This window comes from Oncorhynchus mykiss, chromosome 25, assembly GCF_057628025.1.
Source record: "Oncorhynchus mykiss isolate SJ-2025 chromosome 25, ASM5762802v1, whole genome shotgun sequence".
Lineage (NCBI taxonomy): Eukaryota > Metazoa > Chordata > Actinopteri > Salmoniformes > Salmonidae > Oncorhynchus > Oncorhynchus mykiss.
Genome location: NC_143046.1, coordinates 75,226,037 through 75,244,974, shown reverse-complemented (window position 1 = coordinate 75,244,974; position 18,938 = coordinate 75,226,037). Strand labels below are relative to the sequence as shown.

At 42.9% G+C, this 18,938-nt stretch overlaps 3 protein-coding genes across 12 annotated transcripts in view; 1 reads left to right on the top strand and 2 right to left on the bottom strand.

Moving 5' to 3' along the window:
- Positions 1-2,673, bottom strand: part of LOC110505758 (tectonin beta-propeller repeat-containing protein 2) — a 34,768-nt gene extending 32,095 nt beyond the window's left edge. For both annotated transcript variants that reach the window (XM_021585185.3, XM_090221097.1), the window contains exons 1-5: positions 2,514-2,673; positions 1,832-2,075; positions 1,520-1,648; positions 835-966; positions 214-371 (exon numbers count right to left, since the gene is read on the bottom strand). In XM_021585185.3, the coding sequence (XP_021440860.3) occupies positions 214-371; positions 835-966; positions 1,520-1,648; positions 1,832-2,053 (641 nt within the window). In that variant the 5' untranslated portion in view covers positions 2,054-2,075; positions 2,514-2,673. The remainder of the gene's footprint in view (positions 1-213; positions 372-834; positions 967-1,519; positions 1,649-1,831; positions 2,076-2,513) is intronic.
- A 2,380-nt stretch (positions 2,674-5,053) lies between these two features.
- Positions 5,054-10,361, top strand: znf839 (zinc finger protein 839). 2 transcript variants are annotated; one of them, XM_021585175.3, is made up of 8 exons: positions 5,054-6,346; positions 6,570-7,484; positions 7,762-7,965; positions 8,165-8,257; positions 8,508-8,654; positions 8,894-9,004; positions 9,152-9,245; positions 9,362-10,361. In XM_021585175.3, the coding sequence occupies exons 1-8, from the start codon at positions 5,510-5,512 to the stop codon at positions 10,045-10,047; spliced, it is 3,087 nt and encodes a 1,028-aa protein (XP_021440850.1). In that variant the 5' UTR covers positions 5,054-5,509; the 3' UTR covers positions 10,048-10,361. The 2 variants fall into 2 exon arrangements, with proteins under 2 accessions (XP_021440850.1, XP_021440849.1); XM_021585174.3 differs by having other exon boundaries at positions 6,567-7,484.
- Positions 10,243-18,890, bottom strand: cinp (cyclin dependent kinase 2 interacting protein). 8 transcript variants are annotated; one of them, XM_021585182.3, is made up of 5 exons: positions 18,732-18,890; positions 11,734-11,917; positions 11,422-11,554; positions 11,045-11,174; positions 10,243-10,825 (listed from the first exon to the last, which is right to left on the bottom strand). In XM_021585182.3, the coding sequence occupies exons 1-5, from the start codon at positions 18,736-18,738 to the stop codon at positions 10,623-10,625; spliced, it is 657 nt and encodes a 218-aa protein (XP_021440857.1). In that variant the 5' UTR covers positions 18,739-18,890; the 3' UTR covers positions 10,243-10,622. The 8 variants fall into 8 exon arrangements, with proteins under 8 accessions (XP_021440857.1, XP_021440859.1, XP_021440858.1 ...); XM_021585184.3 differs by having other exon boundaries at positions 10,243-10,822; positions 18,732-18,871; XM_021585183.3 differs by having other exon boundaries at positions 11,734-11,914; positions 18,732-18,859.
- Positions 18,891-18,938: the final 48 nt, after the last annotated feature.

Sequence of the window (18,938 nt, the reverse complement as noted above, 5' to 3'; positions counted from 1 at the left end):
ATGGCACACATACACATCTCAATTGTCTCAAGGCTTAAAAATCCTTTAACCTGTCTCCTCCCCTTCATCTACACTGATTGAAGTGACATCGATAAGGAATCATAGCTTTCACCTGGATTCCCCTGGTCAGTCTATGCCACGGAAAGAACAGATGTTCTTAATGTTTTGTATACTCAGTGTAAGTTGTGGTACTTTTAATGAATAAGTGGCTACCTCTTCCTAGGCTTGGTGCCCAGCTGCTGCAGGTTCTGTTCCTGGGTGTAGAACAGCAGGGATCTCTGATAAGAGGAGATGAGCAGGACCTTCTGACTGTACTCCAGCTGGACTATGGCTGAGAGCTCCTCAAACAGTAGCACTGGGTTACACACACCCTAAGGATATGAGCATACAACACACGTCAAAGCTCCAACCGCAATACTGGGTTACATACACCCTGAGCATTCTGGGTTATATAGACCCTGAGGATACTGGGTTACATACACCCTGAGGATACTGGGTTTACATACACCCTGAGCTTTCTGGGTTACATAGACCCTGAGGATACTGGGTTACATAGACCCTGAGGATACTGGGTTACATAGACCCTGAGGATAGGGGGTTTACATACACCCTGAGGATACGAAGGTACAACACATGTGAGAGAATTGAGTTAATAAACAAACAGCACAGTGTGATTGATAGATATATAGATAACTGTTATTGGAGGAGATAAGGGAGTATAAAGGGGTAAAAAAAAATGCTTATTATAACTGCATAATACCTGTAGGCTTTAAGTAAAGTGTTACTGAAAATTCACACAAAAAAGACCTTGACCCAAAATGAAAGAAGCTATACCTGATCCAGGTCCACGGTAGAGTACACAACCTTTCCTTTGTCATCACCAGAGAAGAGCTTCATTCCATTAGCACTCCAGGCCAAGGCAGTGACTGTGCTTTTGTGCAAACCAACCACATCAAATCGCCTTAGCTACAGAAAATAGAGGGACCTCAGTGTTTTTCTACGCAAATGGACACATTTACTCAGCACTTACATCTGTGCTGTTTGCACCTGTTCATTTTAGAAGGGAATAAAAAGGGTTGGGTGGTATATGAATGTTTATACCATACTGTTCCTGTACCATAACATACTATAGTTTCTAAATGTAAAAATAAATAAATACAGCTAGCAAATTACTAGCGAAGTCCCATAGCGGATGCTTGCTTAAATGCTAACAATATGCAAGCGAACATAAACTAATTGCAACCCAGCTCATAAAGTTATACAACAATCACAAAAGGCTATTCACAGTTTGCTGCACACAAAAAAAATATATATATTAAACAGCAGGGATCTTGATCCAGAAGAGGATTGATTGTCTTTGCTCTAACCACTTTTTTTTAATCATACTGTAGGTATTTCTAAACACCTCGGTATACAGTATATTACCCAAGCCTAGAATAAAACAGAAAAAAACCCAGCTCAAAAACACTATCTTTAGTCATATCAACAGTTCAGTTGATTGATTGGTTTGTTGGCATACCTGTTTGTTCCTGCCTGGAAGTTGAGACACCAGTTGAAAGACAGCAACCCGACCAAACACCGTGCCCACTGCCACCAAGTCATCAAAACAACTGAGCAGCTTCACTGCTGTGATAGCTTCGGATTTCCCCTGTAAATATAACATGTTTAGAATGACATACCTACTTACTTGGGGCAAAAACATTTACTTACATTTTAAATGGTTTGTAAATCTCTAATATTTGGATGTTTGTTACCAAATTTGCTTTGGGGTGAAGGTGCATGCAACATAATTAAATCAACCAAGCAATGCCTAAAACAGTGGCATACTCACCTCTATGCTGTATTTATTAATCTGGCTGACCCGCCTGCAGTACAGGTAGAGCATCCCGATACTGCTCCCCACAGCAATGTAATCGCTGTTGGTGTCCAGAGCAGTCAGGTAGACCACTACAGAGCGGAAGCCTTTCTGGACCTTGGCAGGTATTGCATTAAGCAAGTAGTATAGGGGACAGAACTCCCTCAGGGCGCTCTGTGGGGGAGTTTGGGCTGCCATAGTGCACAGGCAATGCTCTGCTCTGTTGACAAGAAAATTAGGCACGGCTATCAAACATGTGTGGAACGCATGGTGATAGACATGACATGTATAGCATATAATAACATAATACTTGGCTAGACTACATAGTGTGGGACTAGGCTTGGTACCTAGCTTGCTAGTTGCTGCAGTGGTTATCCTCAGGGTTTTCACACCTTCAGTTAGCGCTAGCTCGATTAGCCTAGCTAGCAACAATCCACATCAACTGAAACTACCAGCTAGTGACATTACTTGGGCAGGTAAAAATTGAATTTGCCTGCAACCGAAAATATTGGATAGCTAACGAGCTTAGAATGAGCACAGCCAGGCCAAGAGCTGTTTATCAGCAATGTTGACATGAGCTAACGTTAACTAGATCATGTTGACTAGCCTAGCTATCGTTAACTACAAATACAAAACACAAGTGTTTACACAGACTTACATTATATTATGTCCCTATATCCTGTTATCATATAGATGACACATACGTTACGCTAAAATCGTGTATAAAAGATAGCGCTGGCGACATTGCTATCGCATCTTTCTATGATTTATTATTCGAGAATGTCAAGCGCTCTGGTTGTCAACAACCCTACGACTTCCTAGTCTCGCGGGAATACAATGATGCATGGCTGCCACCTACTGTGCCAGATGAGAAGTTTATTCTCATAAAAATGTTTTTACAGGTTATCAATATTGTTTATTTTTCTCTGTTGTGTGTCAAACTAAACAGGCACCTTGATATTACGGCCAACATTTGTGTATTCATGGACACATACAGTAATCCCAGTGAGTGCCCTGCAGCATCCAGCTATGTGTATTAACATTTCAATATGATAGACAAAGCAAATATTTGTTGGATCCAGAGCTTGAGTCTGGTAACTTTAATGAACTTATCCTCTGCAGCAGAGGTAACTCTGGGTCTTCCTTTCCTTTGGCGGTCCTCATGGGAGCTAGTTTCATCATTGCGCTTGATGGTTTTTGCGACTGCACTTGAAGAAACTTTCAAAGTTCATGACATTTTCCAGATTGACTGAGCTTCACATCTTAAAGTAATGATGGACTGTAATTTCTCTTTGCTTATTTGAGCTGTTCGTGCCATAATATGGGCTTGGTATTTTACCACAAATGAACTTTTAACAAGGCACACCTGCTAACTGAAATGCATTCATGAAGCTGGTTGAGAGAATTCCAAGAGTGTGCAATGCTGTCATCAAGGCAAAGGGTGGCAACTGAATAATCTCAAATAGAATATATATTTTGATTGGTTTAACACTTTTTTTGGTTACTAAATGATTCCATAAGTGTTATGTCATAATTTTGATGTCTTCACTATTATTCTACAATGTAGAAAATAGTAAAAATAAAGAAAAACCATGGGATGAGTAGGTGTGTCCAAACTTTTGACTGGTACTGTACATCATTGGGTCATACAGGAGCAGGCGGTTACATCCCTGAATTTGATGTAGAGATATATCGAAACTAACAGATTAACTGTCAGTATATTTAGTTGAACCTTTGGCAATAGTAGGTGCTCCAGTGGGTGGAGGACGCTCCACCAGTCAGAAATGTACTATGGTCAGATTCCCTGTCTGTATTGAACAGTTTATCATCCATAAAATCTAATAGGAGTGACCTACTATTGGAGGCATTCATGTTATTATGGAGAATCAAGAGACTGGGAGTAGCAGTGCGATTCTGCTGGGTCCCAGCCCACCAAAATGGCTTTAAAACTAGATCTAATTGATATTTGTCCTCCACTAGGTAGAGATGTGTGGCAGAAGAGGTGGGACTCAAAGCCCAAGGGCTGGCATTTATATGTCCTCCAAAGAACAGTTGGTGGACCAAGATTCAAGGGTTAGATTAAGAAGGGAGAGGTAGTGTTTGCTCAGTTGCCTCTAGGACTTTGTACATTGAAATCGGCATTATCGGCACTGACTATCCTACCGATCCTCGACTTCGGCGATGTCATCTACAAAATGGCTTCCAACACTCTACTCAGCAAACTGGATGCAGTCTATCACAGTGCCATCCGTTTTGTCACTAAAGCACCTTATACCACCCACCACTGCGACTTGTATGCTCTAGTCGGCTGGCCCTCGCTACATATTCGTCGCCAGACCCACTGGCTCCAGGTCATCTACAAGTCCATGCTAGGTAAAGCTCCGCCTTATCTCAGCTCACTGGTCACGATGGCAACACCCATCCGTAGCACGCGCTCCAGCAGGTGTATCTCACTGATCATCCCTAAAGCCAACACCTCATTTGGCCGCCTTTCGTTCCAGTACTCTGCTGCCTGTGACTGGAACGAATTGCAAAAATCGCCGAAGTTGGAGACTTTTATCTCCCTCACCAACTTCAAACATCAGCTATCTGAGCAGCTAACCGATCGCTGCAGCTGTACATAGTCTATTGGTAAATAGCCCACCCATTTTCATCCCCATACTGTTTTTATTTATTTACTTTTCTGCTCTTTTGCACACCAATATCTCTACCTGTACATGACCATCTGATCATTTATCACTCCAGTGTTATTCTGCAAAATTGTAATTATTCGCCTACCTCATGCCTTTTGCACACATTGTATATAGACTCCCCCTTTGTTTTCTACTGTGTTATTGACTTGTTAATTGTTTACTCCATGTGTAACTCTGTGTTGTCTGCTCATACTGCTATGCTTTATCTTGGCCAGGTCGCAGTTGCAAATGAGAACTTGTTCTCAACTAGCCTACCTGGTTTAATAAAGGTGAAATAAAAAAAATAAAATAAAAAAATTATATCTGGTTGGCAAGCATGCAAATGGTTTATGTACAGAGTGTATAATTTATGAAACAGTGAAGCATTTGTTGATGTATTGTTGTAAGTACCGTATGTGGAAGAGAGAGAAATATTGACGTGTATGGTTATTGAGGTTGGATGGGGATCAGGGTGTTGAAAGGGATTTTGGGAATAGGTTGTTAGAAGTTAGTAGGGTAGTTTTTTATTTTCTTAGTACTACGGTATTATATAAAAGGGTTTAATGTATCTTAATTACTGGTTTCTTTATTCAGTGTGTGAACTGTGATTGACTACACACTCCAGGACAGTAGGCGGTGGCATGCACCTCGAACATTTGTTTGCGGACCGCTATAATAATATAGAATACGAAGAACGGATACGGAAATGGCATATCAACGCTGGAGAAAAATATGATAGCTACAGCTAGCAGTCTCTTAGCTCACGACGTGAACTGTTTCCTTCTGTAGCGTTTAATGATTGCACCGTTTCACAATATTACAACAACAAAAAATTGGGACCATTGCAGTAACCTTTGTAGAAATATATTTTTACCAACGTATTGGTCTGTAAAAATTTATCGAAATTCAAGTTACCTAACCTATCGATTGGTTCAGAATTGCACATGAACATCTATCTAGCTAGCTAGCTACAACAATCAAAATGGCCGACAACGAGAGCAATATGTCAAGTACAACAACAGGGGCAGATCATGTTACAGTATCTCAAGTTCCATGTGTTTCTGGATTGCAAGTTAACCAGAAGCAAGTCGGCGAGAAATGCATTGAAGCAAATGCACCAGAGATCACCGAAGAGCAGGGCTTGACAGATTTCCTGCAAAGCTGCACAAAAGAGGAGACATTCGTTGCAAAGGACTCCCAGGAGGTTGTCAGCCAAACTGAAGACCATGAACAACAACCTGAACAGAACATAATAAGTTCTATTGTTGAGACCCCAGGTATTGCAACGGGAGCAGAGTATTCTACAGTCAGTGCTGACTTTGTAAATGCTCTTGCACCTGGGACCACCATCATTTATGTGCAACCAGATGGTAGTTTTGTTGAGGGATCAGGTCTGACTGAAGAGGAGCAGCAACAGCTAGTGGAGCAGTTGGCCAAACAACAGCTAATCACAGTGACTGAGAATGAGGCTGCTCATCTGTTTGAACAAAATCAAGGCATCAAAACAGTCCCTACTACTTCGTCACAGATACAGTATACTATTCCCAGTACAGCACTGGCTCCCAACGAACTGCAACAAGTGATAGAGCAAGTTACCAAATCTCAGCAATTCATGGCCCAGACACCCAAGGGATCGGAGCAGGTTGTGACCACACTGGATCCCACAACTGGCTTGTTCACAACTGTAGCAGCTTCAGAGATTGCAGTAGCAAGCCCACAGCCACTGGTCACTATGCAGAATGCATCACAGAAGCTGAAGAATGTGGCGAAACAAGTGGCACTTCAGTCCCACAATGGTACACGCCTGGTTCAGAAAAAGGTAACAAAGTTTGGGATTTGTTTATGTATTCTATGTTATAATTTAGTTAGTAATCCAAATTATTGCTTGTGACTTTCTCTGATATGTATGCTTAATTGTCAAATTCTGTTTAAGGAGAAAAAAGTGAATATTCGATCATTGCACTTTAATCAGCTGCATGAAATCTACTGTCTGGCAATTATGACCGCCACTGACATTAATATTGTTTATATTTTACCAGCAGGAAACCATCAGAATCCAAGTCCAGATACCATCTGGAAAGCAGGAGGGGAAAGGACCTACACAGACTACCATATCAATCCCTCAACAGAAGAACTTGGCTGTGGCCAGTCAAGGCCAGCAAGTCAAAGTGTCTACGAACGGCAGTGTGAGCAACAGCCCCCAGATCATCCACATCACACCCATAGTTGGACAGCAACAGTACTTCCTACAGCAGAACCCTGGAAACCCTCCTATTCAGCTGCTACTGCAGAGCTCAACACCTGTGGTTGGGAGCCTGGTTCCCGTTGTGCACAAACTGCCAATACCTGTTCAGACCCCTGTCCAGCAGCCTTCAGGTAAGGCCCCGGTCAATGGCACAACAGTCACAGCAATTAAACCTGCCACGTCTGTCTCTGTCCCCACAGTGGAAAAAGTCAAAAGGGTCAAAACCAGAATGAAAAAGGCACCGAAAATCAAAACGCGTTCCGGGAGGGTGTCCAGACCGCCCAAGTACAAGGTGAAGGACTATAAGTTCATCAAGACAGAGGACTTGGCCGAGAGCCATCAGTCAGATTCTGACGACTACTCTGAAATCAGTGTGGAGGAAGATGAAGATGGTGAGGATGGTAAAAAGGGAGCAGCATCTATGATTTACAGTCACAAGCGGAAGGCCTTTCAATGTGAAACGTGCGATAAAGCTTACATAGGCCATGGAGGTCTGTCCAGACACTACAGGCTGAACCCCTCCCACGGTGAACTGAAGTCACTTCCTGAAGGGACCTCTAAAACAGACAGCCCTGATAAAAGCACAGACGCTGGGGCCGAACATAAGAAGCCGACTGAAGAAAGTAATGCAAGCAGTGTTAAAAATACATCAGGTCCTGAGAAAAGTGAGGCCACAGAGAAAGCTGCTGCAATGTCAACCACTCAACAAAAAGTAAGACCCTAGAAAGTTACCGTCTCAACCAATGTTGACAAAAAATGACCATTGGTGTGTTTACAACCCATAGCTAATTTAGCCTAAAGCTAATATGGTTATGTCTGTCTGTTATAGTGTCCGTTTCTTGGACACAGACTAAGCCGAGTCCTGTTCTAAAAATACAAATCATGCACAATGGAAAATCTCTTGAAATAGCTTTAGTTCAGGACTAGGCTTAATCTGTGTCTGGGAAACTGATCCATAGTGTTTTACTGATTCTGTTGTACCTCCACAGGCGGATACATCAGCAACCCAAGGAGTAGCAGCTTCTACCAGGCAGGCTGTGGTCCAGGCTCGGGGACCAGGGAGGCCCAGAGGACGAGGCAGACCACCTACCAAAGCACACCCAGCGGTGAGACTGGGGCGACCTCCAAAGCTAGGAGGGGGAGCAGCCAGCGTGGAGCAGCAGACCCAGAGTAGGAAAGCATGGCTCAAAGAGGTACATACATTTAAGCGTCAGGATTAGAAAACGTTACTACCATAAAAAATGTGCTCAAAAGCATTTTGTTCTAAGAATGCAACACATAGCGATGCTGTGAGTATCACATCTGAAAATCATACCTACCAATGGTGCCAATGACAAAGGATAGGAATGTGTATATACTAGTACTTTACTACGTCACTTGTCCCCTGTTTAGGTGACACACGAATGTGACAATGAAGAACTAATGGAGACTGTGCTCCCTCGTCTGGCTAAGGTCATGACTGTCTGGGAGTTCCTCCTGATGAAGGTACGGTCACCACCTGAAAAACAGTGCAATAAAAAAGAAGTTACCTAATACATGGTTTTTGCTGCACATTGTTTGAATGCATGGTGATAATAGTGGGAAAATTGGATGATCACATTTTAGGCTTGATATGGAAGCTAATTACCTCTGGACAAATGGTGAATCTTTTTATCATATTTTTAGCAACAGTGAAATAAAGAATAAGACGTTCAGTTTTTAGTTTACTGAATAAGTGTATCCCATTTAACCTAAGGTGGAGAAGGGGCGGCAACCCAAAACCCAGTTTTCGGATGTGTACCGGGAGTTTGAGAAGCTCCACAGTCAGGTGAAGAAGATGGCCCAAGACTACATCAGTAACCCTCAGGGTGTCCACATGGCCTTGGAGGTCCACAATGTAGAGGTAAAAATTAATACAGAATATTTTCCTGCTAGCACTGACTTTGCTGATAACTACTTTGGGGGAATATGTACTTGCCTACGACTGTGATATGTGGTTGTCTCACCCAGCTATCTTAAGATGAATGCACTAATTGTAAGTCACTCTGGATATGAGCATCTGCTAAATCACTAAATTGTTATTCCATCTTGGAATCAAAATGTAGAGAGTAAAATTTTCATACTGTACATCCTGTCACTTAGGTTGCCAAATCTCTTGGCATCTTCGATGAGGTGAACAAATTCAAAGTTCTGAACCCTCCAACTCAGCAGAATGTCACCAACATGGCAACCAAGAATGTCCACTATATGGAGGTAATGAGAGCACTATTTAATTTAGACCGCACACTTCTCTACGCTTAGGGAATTATGGCATTATTATGGATTGTTTTCATAATAATGAATTATGAGATGCTCAGATTTGAGTAATTGTTAGATTGATGTAAGTCTTTCTCTACCTAGAATTCTAAAATGTTACCTCCAACAAAGAGGTTTAAAATGGAAAACCAGGCTGGTGTTCAGATCCATCAGAACGGCATTGAGACTTCCACAAAAGGTATGTTGTATTTTTTTACCTGATGCTACTAACAATTTGTGGATAGATATTTGCTATATGTCCAAAGTAGATCACTTTTCATTATCTTCTGCTTTCTTTTCCCTGTATCCTCTCAGAATCTAGTGAGGCCAAAGTCGAGAACACCGCAACAACAAGCATGAAGTACATTTCGCCACATACTGAGGTTGTCACCAAGAGTCCCGTGGGCCCTCAAGTCACTCAGACTGCTACCATCACACCACAGGTCGTCTCATCTAACCCTGAGACGAACATAACACCCATGGAACTGATCCAGGATCACTTATCCAACAGCATGACAGAGACCGTTGACTCAGTAGGAGAGGAGGCCATGGAGACAGATCAGGGTGTGTCTGGTACAGAACCTACTGAGGTCCTGAGCACCAGTGACATAGCTGATCAAATGAAGGAGCTAGAGAAGGCCTTGGCCACAGACCCAGTCGCAGTTGATCAGCAGCCCATGAGTACTCAGCCGCAGCAGTCCAACCCTACCCCAGTCCAGCAGAGTGGCCTAACCCAGGCTGCCTCCACCTCCAGTGGACTAGGCCAGGTGGTGGTTCAGGAGGCCCAGGGCTGCCAGGAGGTCCAGGAGATCTACATCCAGACGGAGGGGCTGACCATGCACCTAGCAGACGGCCAGGTAGGCGAATTGGCCTCGGAGCGCATCGTCATCGTCAACGGGCCTGATGGCACCACTATGCACATCCGCGCCCCTGAAGGAGTCCCTCTGGAAGCAGTCCACGCTCTGCTTGGTATTGAGGCTGAGGGGAAAACACAGCAGTGATGATTTTTGTTCCTCCACACCCGGCCACCTCAACACCAAGCACACATCTCTCTTTTCCATCTGGTGGATTTTAAGTGTATTCCTGGTATTCTTTGTAAATTTGTAAACGTTCTTTTCGTTGTGGTGTTTTCATCCTTTAACAAGTGCTTAGTTTGTGATATGTTTATATGTAGATAAATATCAAAGCAGTACAAAAAATGTTGCACTATTTTATTACTTTTTATATATTTGGGTGTAACATTTTCCAAAAATAGGTTTCTAATACCATTGAAAATGAATGCAAATGAGGGGAAATAAAATCAAAAGTTAAGAAATTGTGGTTATTCATTTCCATGTTTCATTTGTGACTCATTGTTGCAATACAACCATTTCATATGCTGTACAGTTGAACTCATTTTCCTAATAAAGGATGCGAGAACCAAATCATTCTATTATTTCATGGAGTTGAAACCAGCAGCATTGCTGTGCATGAGTTCCTTTGTAATGGCCATACAGTAGTTGTCATTTATTTATGGACTTGTTAGTACAGTAGCCATAAGTCCATAAACAAAATATAATGTTCCAACTGAAGTTGGTTAAATTGGCCTATGCCCTGTCTCTAAAAGAAGACCCTCTAACAGTAACTTTGCCCTGTCATCTGTGTACGGCTGATACAGCCAGCAGGACAGGTACACCATTGAAAGGTCTGGGTTAGTTGTGTGAGCTAGCTCCTGAAGAATAGCCCGTTTCAGAGTCAGTTCTTGCTTGTATGCTTCATAGAGCTTGTTGGAGACGTCTGCTGCAATGAAAAGAGACATATTTCATAAAACAAATGGTCCATACTAAAAACACAGAGGGCCAGTTTCCCAGATACAAATTAAGCCTACCATAGAACTAAAAGGCAATTGAGAATCTCCATTCAAAGTGTTTTCTAGTCTAGAACTTGGTATAGCCTGAGAAACCAGTTCAATGTGTATTTTCAAAGCGCAGGGCATCTAAAACTGATTAATAGTCTCACCGAACTGTGACGTAGGCCAGGTCTGAAACAAAGGAGTTTGTCTTCCTCCTGTTCCATACTGGAATGTCTCTAGATCGACGATCCCCTTCTCAGAGGAAACTAACTTCTCCATTTTTGATACAATATGAGTCTGATGGGGGAAAAAAAAAGGTCAGTAATGACACCGACAGCACAATTGTAGCCTGGTCCCTGATATTTTTGTGTTGTGACAATGACCATTGAGTTTGCAAGACAGTACAAACATATCTGGAACCAGGCTACAATTGTTGGTGTTTCCAGAGAGAAAAAGAGAAGGTGGAACAATCCTCAATCAAGATTTGGCAGATTCTTCCACAATCTTTGGTTCTGTTCAATAATGGCACAAATGATCTACTCACCATTTTGTCCACGACACTTAGCAACTTGTCACACTCCTCTTCTAGTTCTCTACTGTTTTCAAATGCATTCTCTGAATTAGAGCTGGCAGAGGTGTCCTGACCCGCCATCATGACTTGCATCTCTTTCTGTGAACTGATTTTAATAAAGGGATAAGGAGGGGTGCACTTTAAGAGCTCTCTCACATTGGCATGACTTTCCTACCAATTCTGTATAAATCCATGGATTATTAGACATGTATTATTATCCTACTACAAATCTTACAACAGCCTCATTGGTAGAAACCACACATTGCAGAACATGGATTGACTTACCTTTTATTGAATCCTAAATTGACTATCTTATTTGCCATGGTGGATCCTTCATCATTCAGTCGGTCCCACTTCAGAATCAGATTGTGCCAGTCTGCTGCGTTGTCCTTCACTTTCCTTGCACTGCCAGTCACTGCAGACTGGGACTTTCTGCCAGGAGTGGTCGTCTCTGATCCTTGTAGGCCTACTGGGGAAAAGACAGAAACACTTCTGTGTGTGGCCTAAGAGAGTGTGCCTGCCTGCTAGTGTCTTTGGTGTGGCCAAAGATATGGGAAGAGGTAATTTACTGACAACCAGCTAATGGGTAGATAAGTATATTAGATAAATGTTTATTGCATAGATAGAAGATGAAATAAAACATAGCAAGTAATTCACCAGCTGACACAAGAAAGCTTCTTACTAACTACCATTATGATTCTAAGGATGTAGCCAGAGCCATATATTTCATATTTAACAAAAATATAAACGCAACGTGCAACAATTTCAATGATTTACAGAGTTGCAGTTGATATAAGGAAATCGGTCAATTTAAATAAATGTATTAAGGCCCTAATCTATAGATTTCACATCAGGAGCACAACCATGGGTGGGCCTTGGAGGACCCAGGCCCAGCCAATCAGAATGAGTTTTTCCCCACAAAAGGGCTTTATTACAGACAGAAATAATCCTCAGTTTCATCAGCTGTCCGAGTTGCTGGTCTCAGAAGATCCCGCAGGTAAAGGAGGCGGATGTGAAGGTTAATATTCAATTCTCTGGCAACAGCTCTGGTGGACATTCCTGCAGTCTGCATGCCAATTGCACGATCCCTCAAAACTTGAGATATCTGTGATGTGTGACAAAACTGCACACAAAAAAATTGTCAGACTCCAGTCACCCAAGTCATAGACTGTTGTCTCTGCCACCGCACGGCAAGCGGTACCAGAGCGCCAAGTCCAGGCCCAAAAGGCTCTTTAACAGCTTCTACCCCCAAGCCATAAGACTGCTGAACAATTAATCAATTAATCATGGCCACCTGACTATTTACATTGACCTCCCCCCTCCATTTGTTTTGTACACTGCTGCTACTCGCTGTTTATTATCTATGCATATTCACTTTACCCCTACCTACATTAACAAATTACCTCGACTAACCTGTACATTGACTCAGTACCGGTACACCCTGTATATAACCTCAACAGATCACTGACCATCTCGAATCCCACCGTACCTTCTCCGCTGTGCAATCTGGTTTCCGAGCCGGTCACGGGTGCACCTCAGCCACGCTCAAGGTACTAAACGATATCATAACCGGCATCGATAAAAGACAATACTGTGCAGTCGTCTTCATCGACCTGGCCAATGCTTTTGACTCTGTCAATCACCATATTTTTAATCGGCATTTTTCTAATGACTGCCTTGCCTGGTTCACCAACTACTTTGCAGACAGAGTTCAGTGTGTCAAATCGGGGGGCATGTTGTCCGGTCCTCTGGCAGTCTCTATGGGGGTGCCACAGGGTTCAATTCTCGGGCCGACTCTTTTCTCTGTATATATCAATGATGTTGCTCTTGCTGCGGGCGATTCCCTGATCCACCTCTACGCAGACGACACCATTCTGTATACTTCTGGCCCTTCCTTGGACACTGTGCTATCTAACCTCCAAACGAGCTTCAATGCCATACAACACTCCTTCCGTGGCCTCCAACTGCTCTTAAACGCTAGTAAAACCAAATGCATGCTTTTCAACCGTTCACTGCCTGCACCCGCACGCCCGACTAGCATCACCACCCTGGATGGTTCCGACCTAGAATATGTGGACATCTATAAGTACCTAGGTGTCTGGCTAGACTGTAAACTCTCCTTCCAGACTCATATCAAACATCTCCAATCGAAAATCAAATCTAGAGTCGGCTTTCTATTCCACAACAAAGCCTCCTTCACTCACGCCGCCAAACTTACCCTAGTAAAACTGACTATCCTACCGATCCTCGACTTCGGCGATGTCATCTACAAAATAGCTTCCGAATACTCTACTCAGCAAACTGGATGCAGTTTATCACAGTGCCATCCGTTTTGTTACTAAAGCACCTTATACCACCCACCACTGCGACCTGTATGCTCTAGTCGGCTGGCCCTCGCTACATATTCGTCGCCAGACCCACTGGCTCCAGGTCATCTACAAGTCCATGCTAGGTAAAGCTCCACCTTATCTCAGTTCACTGGTCACGATGGCAACACCCACCCGTAGCACGCGCTCCAGCAGGTGTATCTCACGGATCATCCCTAAAGCCAACACCTCATTTGGCTGCCTTTCATTCCAGTTCTCTGCTGCCTGTGACTGGAACGAATTGCAAAAATCGCTGAAGTTCAAGACTTTTATCTCCCTCACCAACTTCAAACATCTGCTATCTGAACAGCGAACCGATCGCTGCAGCTGTACATAGTCCATCGGTAAATTGCCCACCCAATTTACCTACCTCATCCCCATACTGTTTTTATTTATTTACTTTTCTGCTCTTTTGCACACCAGTATCTCTACCTGCACATGACCATCTGATCATTTATCACTCCAGTGTTAATATGCAAAAATTATTCGCCTACCTCCTCATGCCTTTTGCACACAATGTATATAGACTCTTTTTTTTCTTTTTTTCTACTGTGTTATTGACTTGTTAATTGTTTTACTCCATGTGTAACTCTGTGTCGTTGTATGTGTCAAACTGTTTTGCTTTATCTTGGCCAGGTCGCAGTTGTAAATGAGAACTTGTTCTCAACTAGCCTACCTGGTTAAATAAAGGTGAAATAAAATAAATACAATAAAATAAAAATTGTTGTTATTTTACTGTGTTCCTTTGTATTATTTTTTACTTTAGTTTATTTCATTCTTCTTGAACTGCACTGTTGGGCTTGTAAGTAAGCATTTCACGAAAAGGTCTACACTTTTGTATTCGGCGCATGTGACAAATAATGTTTGATTTGATTTTAGAGTGGCCTTTCATTGTCCCCAGCACAAGGTGCACCTGTGTAATGATCATGCTGTTTAATCAGCTTCTTGTGTGTAACGTCAATTTGTATAGTTTACTTCGCTACTTGAGTCATCTCTCTCCACTCGCTCTCTCCCAGCCACCCAATGAGAGCATTTGTTGTTCCTCGACCACGAGACACTTGCATTCAGTCTGCATGGTCAACTATGTTGATGACAACGATGATGTTTGCACTTTGCTTCTTAATATAAATCCACGTTATATCATTTATATTAGTTTGTGTTTCTTACATCTGCAAACAGCTTGTTTGTCTTTTCTTCGCAAGTTGGGCCTAAATCTTGTTAGCCGCTAATGCTAATCACTAGTTAGCTGGCTAACTAGCTAATAAATGTACTGAATCAGAGGACACATAATTAGCTTTACAGCCTGATAATACCAGAGATGGTGTAGACCTAAATCAGCATGATGTTTGTACAACAGCATCTTCTAAATCAAAGATGAATACAAAGCATGAAGTAGCTAAGAGAAAATCTTCAATGTAGCCAACGATTGATTATAGGGTCCCCAAGGAAACACAACTCTTTGGTTCTTACCCTGTCACAATAACTCCTGCCTGGCATTATAAGTCCTTGTCATGTCAAACAATACTGTATACAAAGTGTCATCTATTATATTCTAACTATTCTAATTCTATAATCAATATATTTCCATGATTCCAACAGTTCACACAAGTGTTTTAATCTCAATCACTAGCCAAATCGCAATTGTAACATTTGGTTAAAAATAAGGCCTCGATGATTTGCCCATATCGTGCAGCCCTATGTGGCAGTATGGAAATTATCTCAAATGAGTGCAGGAAATGCAAAAATTGATAAATGCTTTAAAGTATTTTTAATTTAAGTTAAATTGAACAGTATAAAAGTATCAGAATGGAGAACGACCCATTGAAATCCCTTAGAATATAGGTGTTGCCACCCTAGGGTTACGTACTACTAAGCAAATTTAACAAGATGGCACCGGCAGAGATGGTCGTCTCGCTTCAAGTCCTTGCAAGTCCTTCAAGTACTATGTAGTATTTCTTTTTTTTTTATGTATTATTTCTTACATTGTTAGCCCAGAAAAACTTAAGTCTTATTACATACAACCAGGAAGAACTATTGGATATGAGACGGATGTCAACTTACCAACATTACGACCAGGAATATGACTTTCCCGAAGCGGATCCTCTGTTTGGACCACCACCCAGGACAATGGATCTAATCCCAGAGCCGACCCAAGACAACGGCGGCGCAGAAGGGGCAGACGGAGCGGCCTGGTCAGGCTCCATAGACGTGCACATCGCCCACCGCTTCCAAGTATACTACTCGCCAATGTCCAGTCTCTTGACAACAAGGTAGACGAAATTAGAGCAAGGGTGCCTTCCAGAGAGACATCAGAGATTGCTACATTCTCTGTTTCACAGAAACATGGCTCTCTCGGGATACATTGTCGGAATCGGTTCAGCCACTGGGCTTCCCCATGCATCGCGCCGTCATGATTAACGACTCACGGTGTAATCATAACAACATACAGGAACTCAAGTCCTTCCGCTCACCCAACCTAGAATTCCTCACTATCAAATGCCGGCCATATTACCTTCCAAGATAATTCTTGTCAGTTATCGTCACATCTGGATACATAACACCTCAAGCAGACACTAAGACAGCCCTAAAGAAACTTCACTGACTCGATATAAAGTGGAAACCATATATCCTGAGGATGCATTTATTGTAGCTGGGGATTTGAACAAAGCAAATTTGAGAACAAGGCTACCTAAATTCTATCAGCATATTGATTGCACTACGGGTGGGGGTAAAACACTTGACCACTGCTACTCAAACTTCTGCGATGCATACAAAGCCCTCCCCCGCCCTCCCTTCGGCAAATCCGACTACGATGCCATCTTGCTCCTACCGTCTTATAGGCAGAAACTCAAACAGGATGTACCCTTGACTAGAACCATTCAATGCTGGTCTGACCAATCAGAATCCATGCTTCAAGATTGTTTTGATCACGCGGACTGGGATATGTTCCAGGCCAGCCTCAGAGAATAACATCGACTTATACACTGACCCGGTGAGTGAATTTATAAGGAAGTGCATTGGAGATGTTGTACCCACTGAGACTATTAAAACCGACCCTAACCAGAAACCGTGGATGGATGGCGGCATTCGCACAAAACTGAAAGCGCGAACCACCGCATTTAACCATGGAAAGAGGTCTGGGAATACGGCTGAATTTAAACAGTGCAGTTATTCCCTCCTCAAGAAAATCAAACAAGTGAAATGCCGGTACAGGGACAAAGTGGAGTCGCAATTCAACGGCTCAGACACGAGACGTATGTGGCAGGGTCTACAGGAAATCCCGGACTACAAAAAGAAAACCAGCCATGTCACAGACACTGACGTCACGCTTCCAGACAAACTAAATACCTTCTTTGCCCGCTTTGAGGATAATACAGTGCCACCGTCGCGGCCCACAAACAGGAACTTCTCTGTGGCCGACATGAGTAAAACATTTAAAAGTGTTAACCCTCGCTAGGCTGCTGGCCCAGACGTCATCCCTAGCCGTGTCCTCAGAGCATGTGCAAGCAGACCAGCTGGCTGGTGTAGACTTCCTGACGGGCCGCCCCCAGGTGGTGAAAGTAGGAAACAACATCTCCACCTCGCTGACCCTCAACACTGGGGCCCCACAAGGGTGCATGCTCAGCCCCCTCCTGTACTCCCTGTTCACTCACAACTGCATGGCCATGCACGCCTCCAACTCAATCATAGAGTTTGCAGACGATACAACAGTAGTGGGCTTGATTACCAACAACGACGAGACAGCCTACAGGGAGGAGGTGAGGGTGTGTGGTGTCAGGAAAACAACTTCTCACTCAATGTAAACAAAACAAAGGAGATGACTGTGGACTTCAGGAAACAGCAGAGGGAGCACCCCCATATACACATCGAAGTAACAGCAGTGGAGAAAGTGGAAAGTTTTAAGGTCCTTCAGCGTACACATCAATGACAAACTGAAATGGTCCACCAACACAGACAGTGTGGTGAAGAAGGTGCAACAGCGCCTCTTCAACCTCAGGAGGCTGATGAAATTTGGCTTGTCACCCAAAATCCTGACTAACTTTTATAGATCCACAATCGAAAGCATCCTGTCGGGCTGTATCACAGCCTAGTACGGCAACTGCTCTGCCCTCAACCGCAAGGCTCTCCAGAGGGTGGTGTGGTCTGCACAATGCATCACCGGGGGCAAACTACCTTCCCTCCAAGACACCAACAGCACCCTGATGTCACAGGAAGGCCAAAAAGATAATCAAGGACAACAACCACCTGAGCCGCTGCCTGTTCACAGGAAGGCGAGGTCAGTACAGGTGCATCAAAGCTGGGACCGAGAGAAGCTGTTCTTCAGTCTATTTCAAGGCCATCAGACTGCTTAACAGCAATCACTAACTCAGAGATGCTGCTGCCTACATGGAGACCCAATCACTGGCCACTTTAACAAATGGATCATGAATCCCTTTAAACAATGCCACTTTAATAATGTTTACATATCTAACATTACTCATATGTATATACTGTATTTTATAGCATATATTGCACCTTGCCTATGCCGCTCGGCCATCGCTCGTCCATATATTTATATGTACATATTCTCATTCACCCTTTAGATGTGTGTATTAGGTAGTTGTTGGGGAACTGTTAGATTTTACTGCACTGTCGGGAACCAGAAGCACAAGCATTTCGCTTCACTCGCATTAACATCTGCTAACCATGTGTATGTGACAAATACAATTTTATTTTACATTTATTATTCAAAAACATAAAATAGCGTCATACCGTAATATTTTTTAATACCGTGATATATTTTCTCCATATCACCCAGACCTAGTAGCTTGCTACCTCCGGTCCAGGGCATCGTTCGAAGCTAGCATTGAGCTAACATTGAATTTGTTAACACCATCCACCTCATTCGCTAACACAAGACTGGAGTTATTGCCTTACCTTCCATTGTTATTGTTTATACTATTCAAGTTAAGTTAGTTTATTGAAGTACTCTTGTGCTTTCTGAAACACACATTTCTTCCAAAGTCAACTTCCGCATATTTCTTCTTCTGGGTCTGTGACAGACTGTCAGCGCCAGTGAAAATATCGCCACCTACCTCAGAGTATTGAATTACAAGGGATTTCAGTGTCTTGCACCTCCCAGTA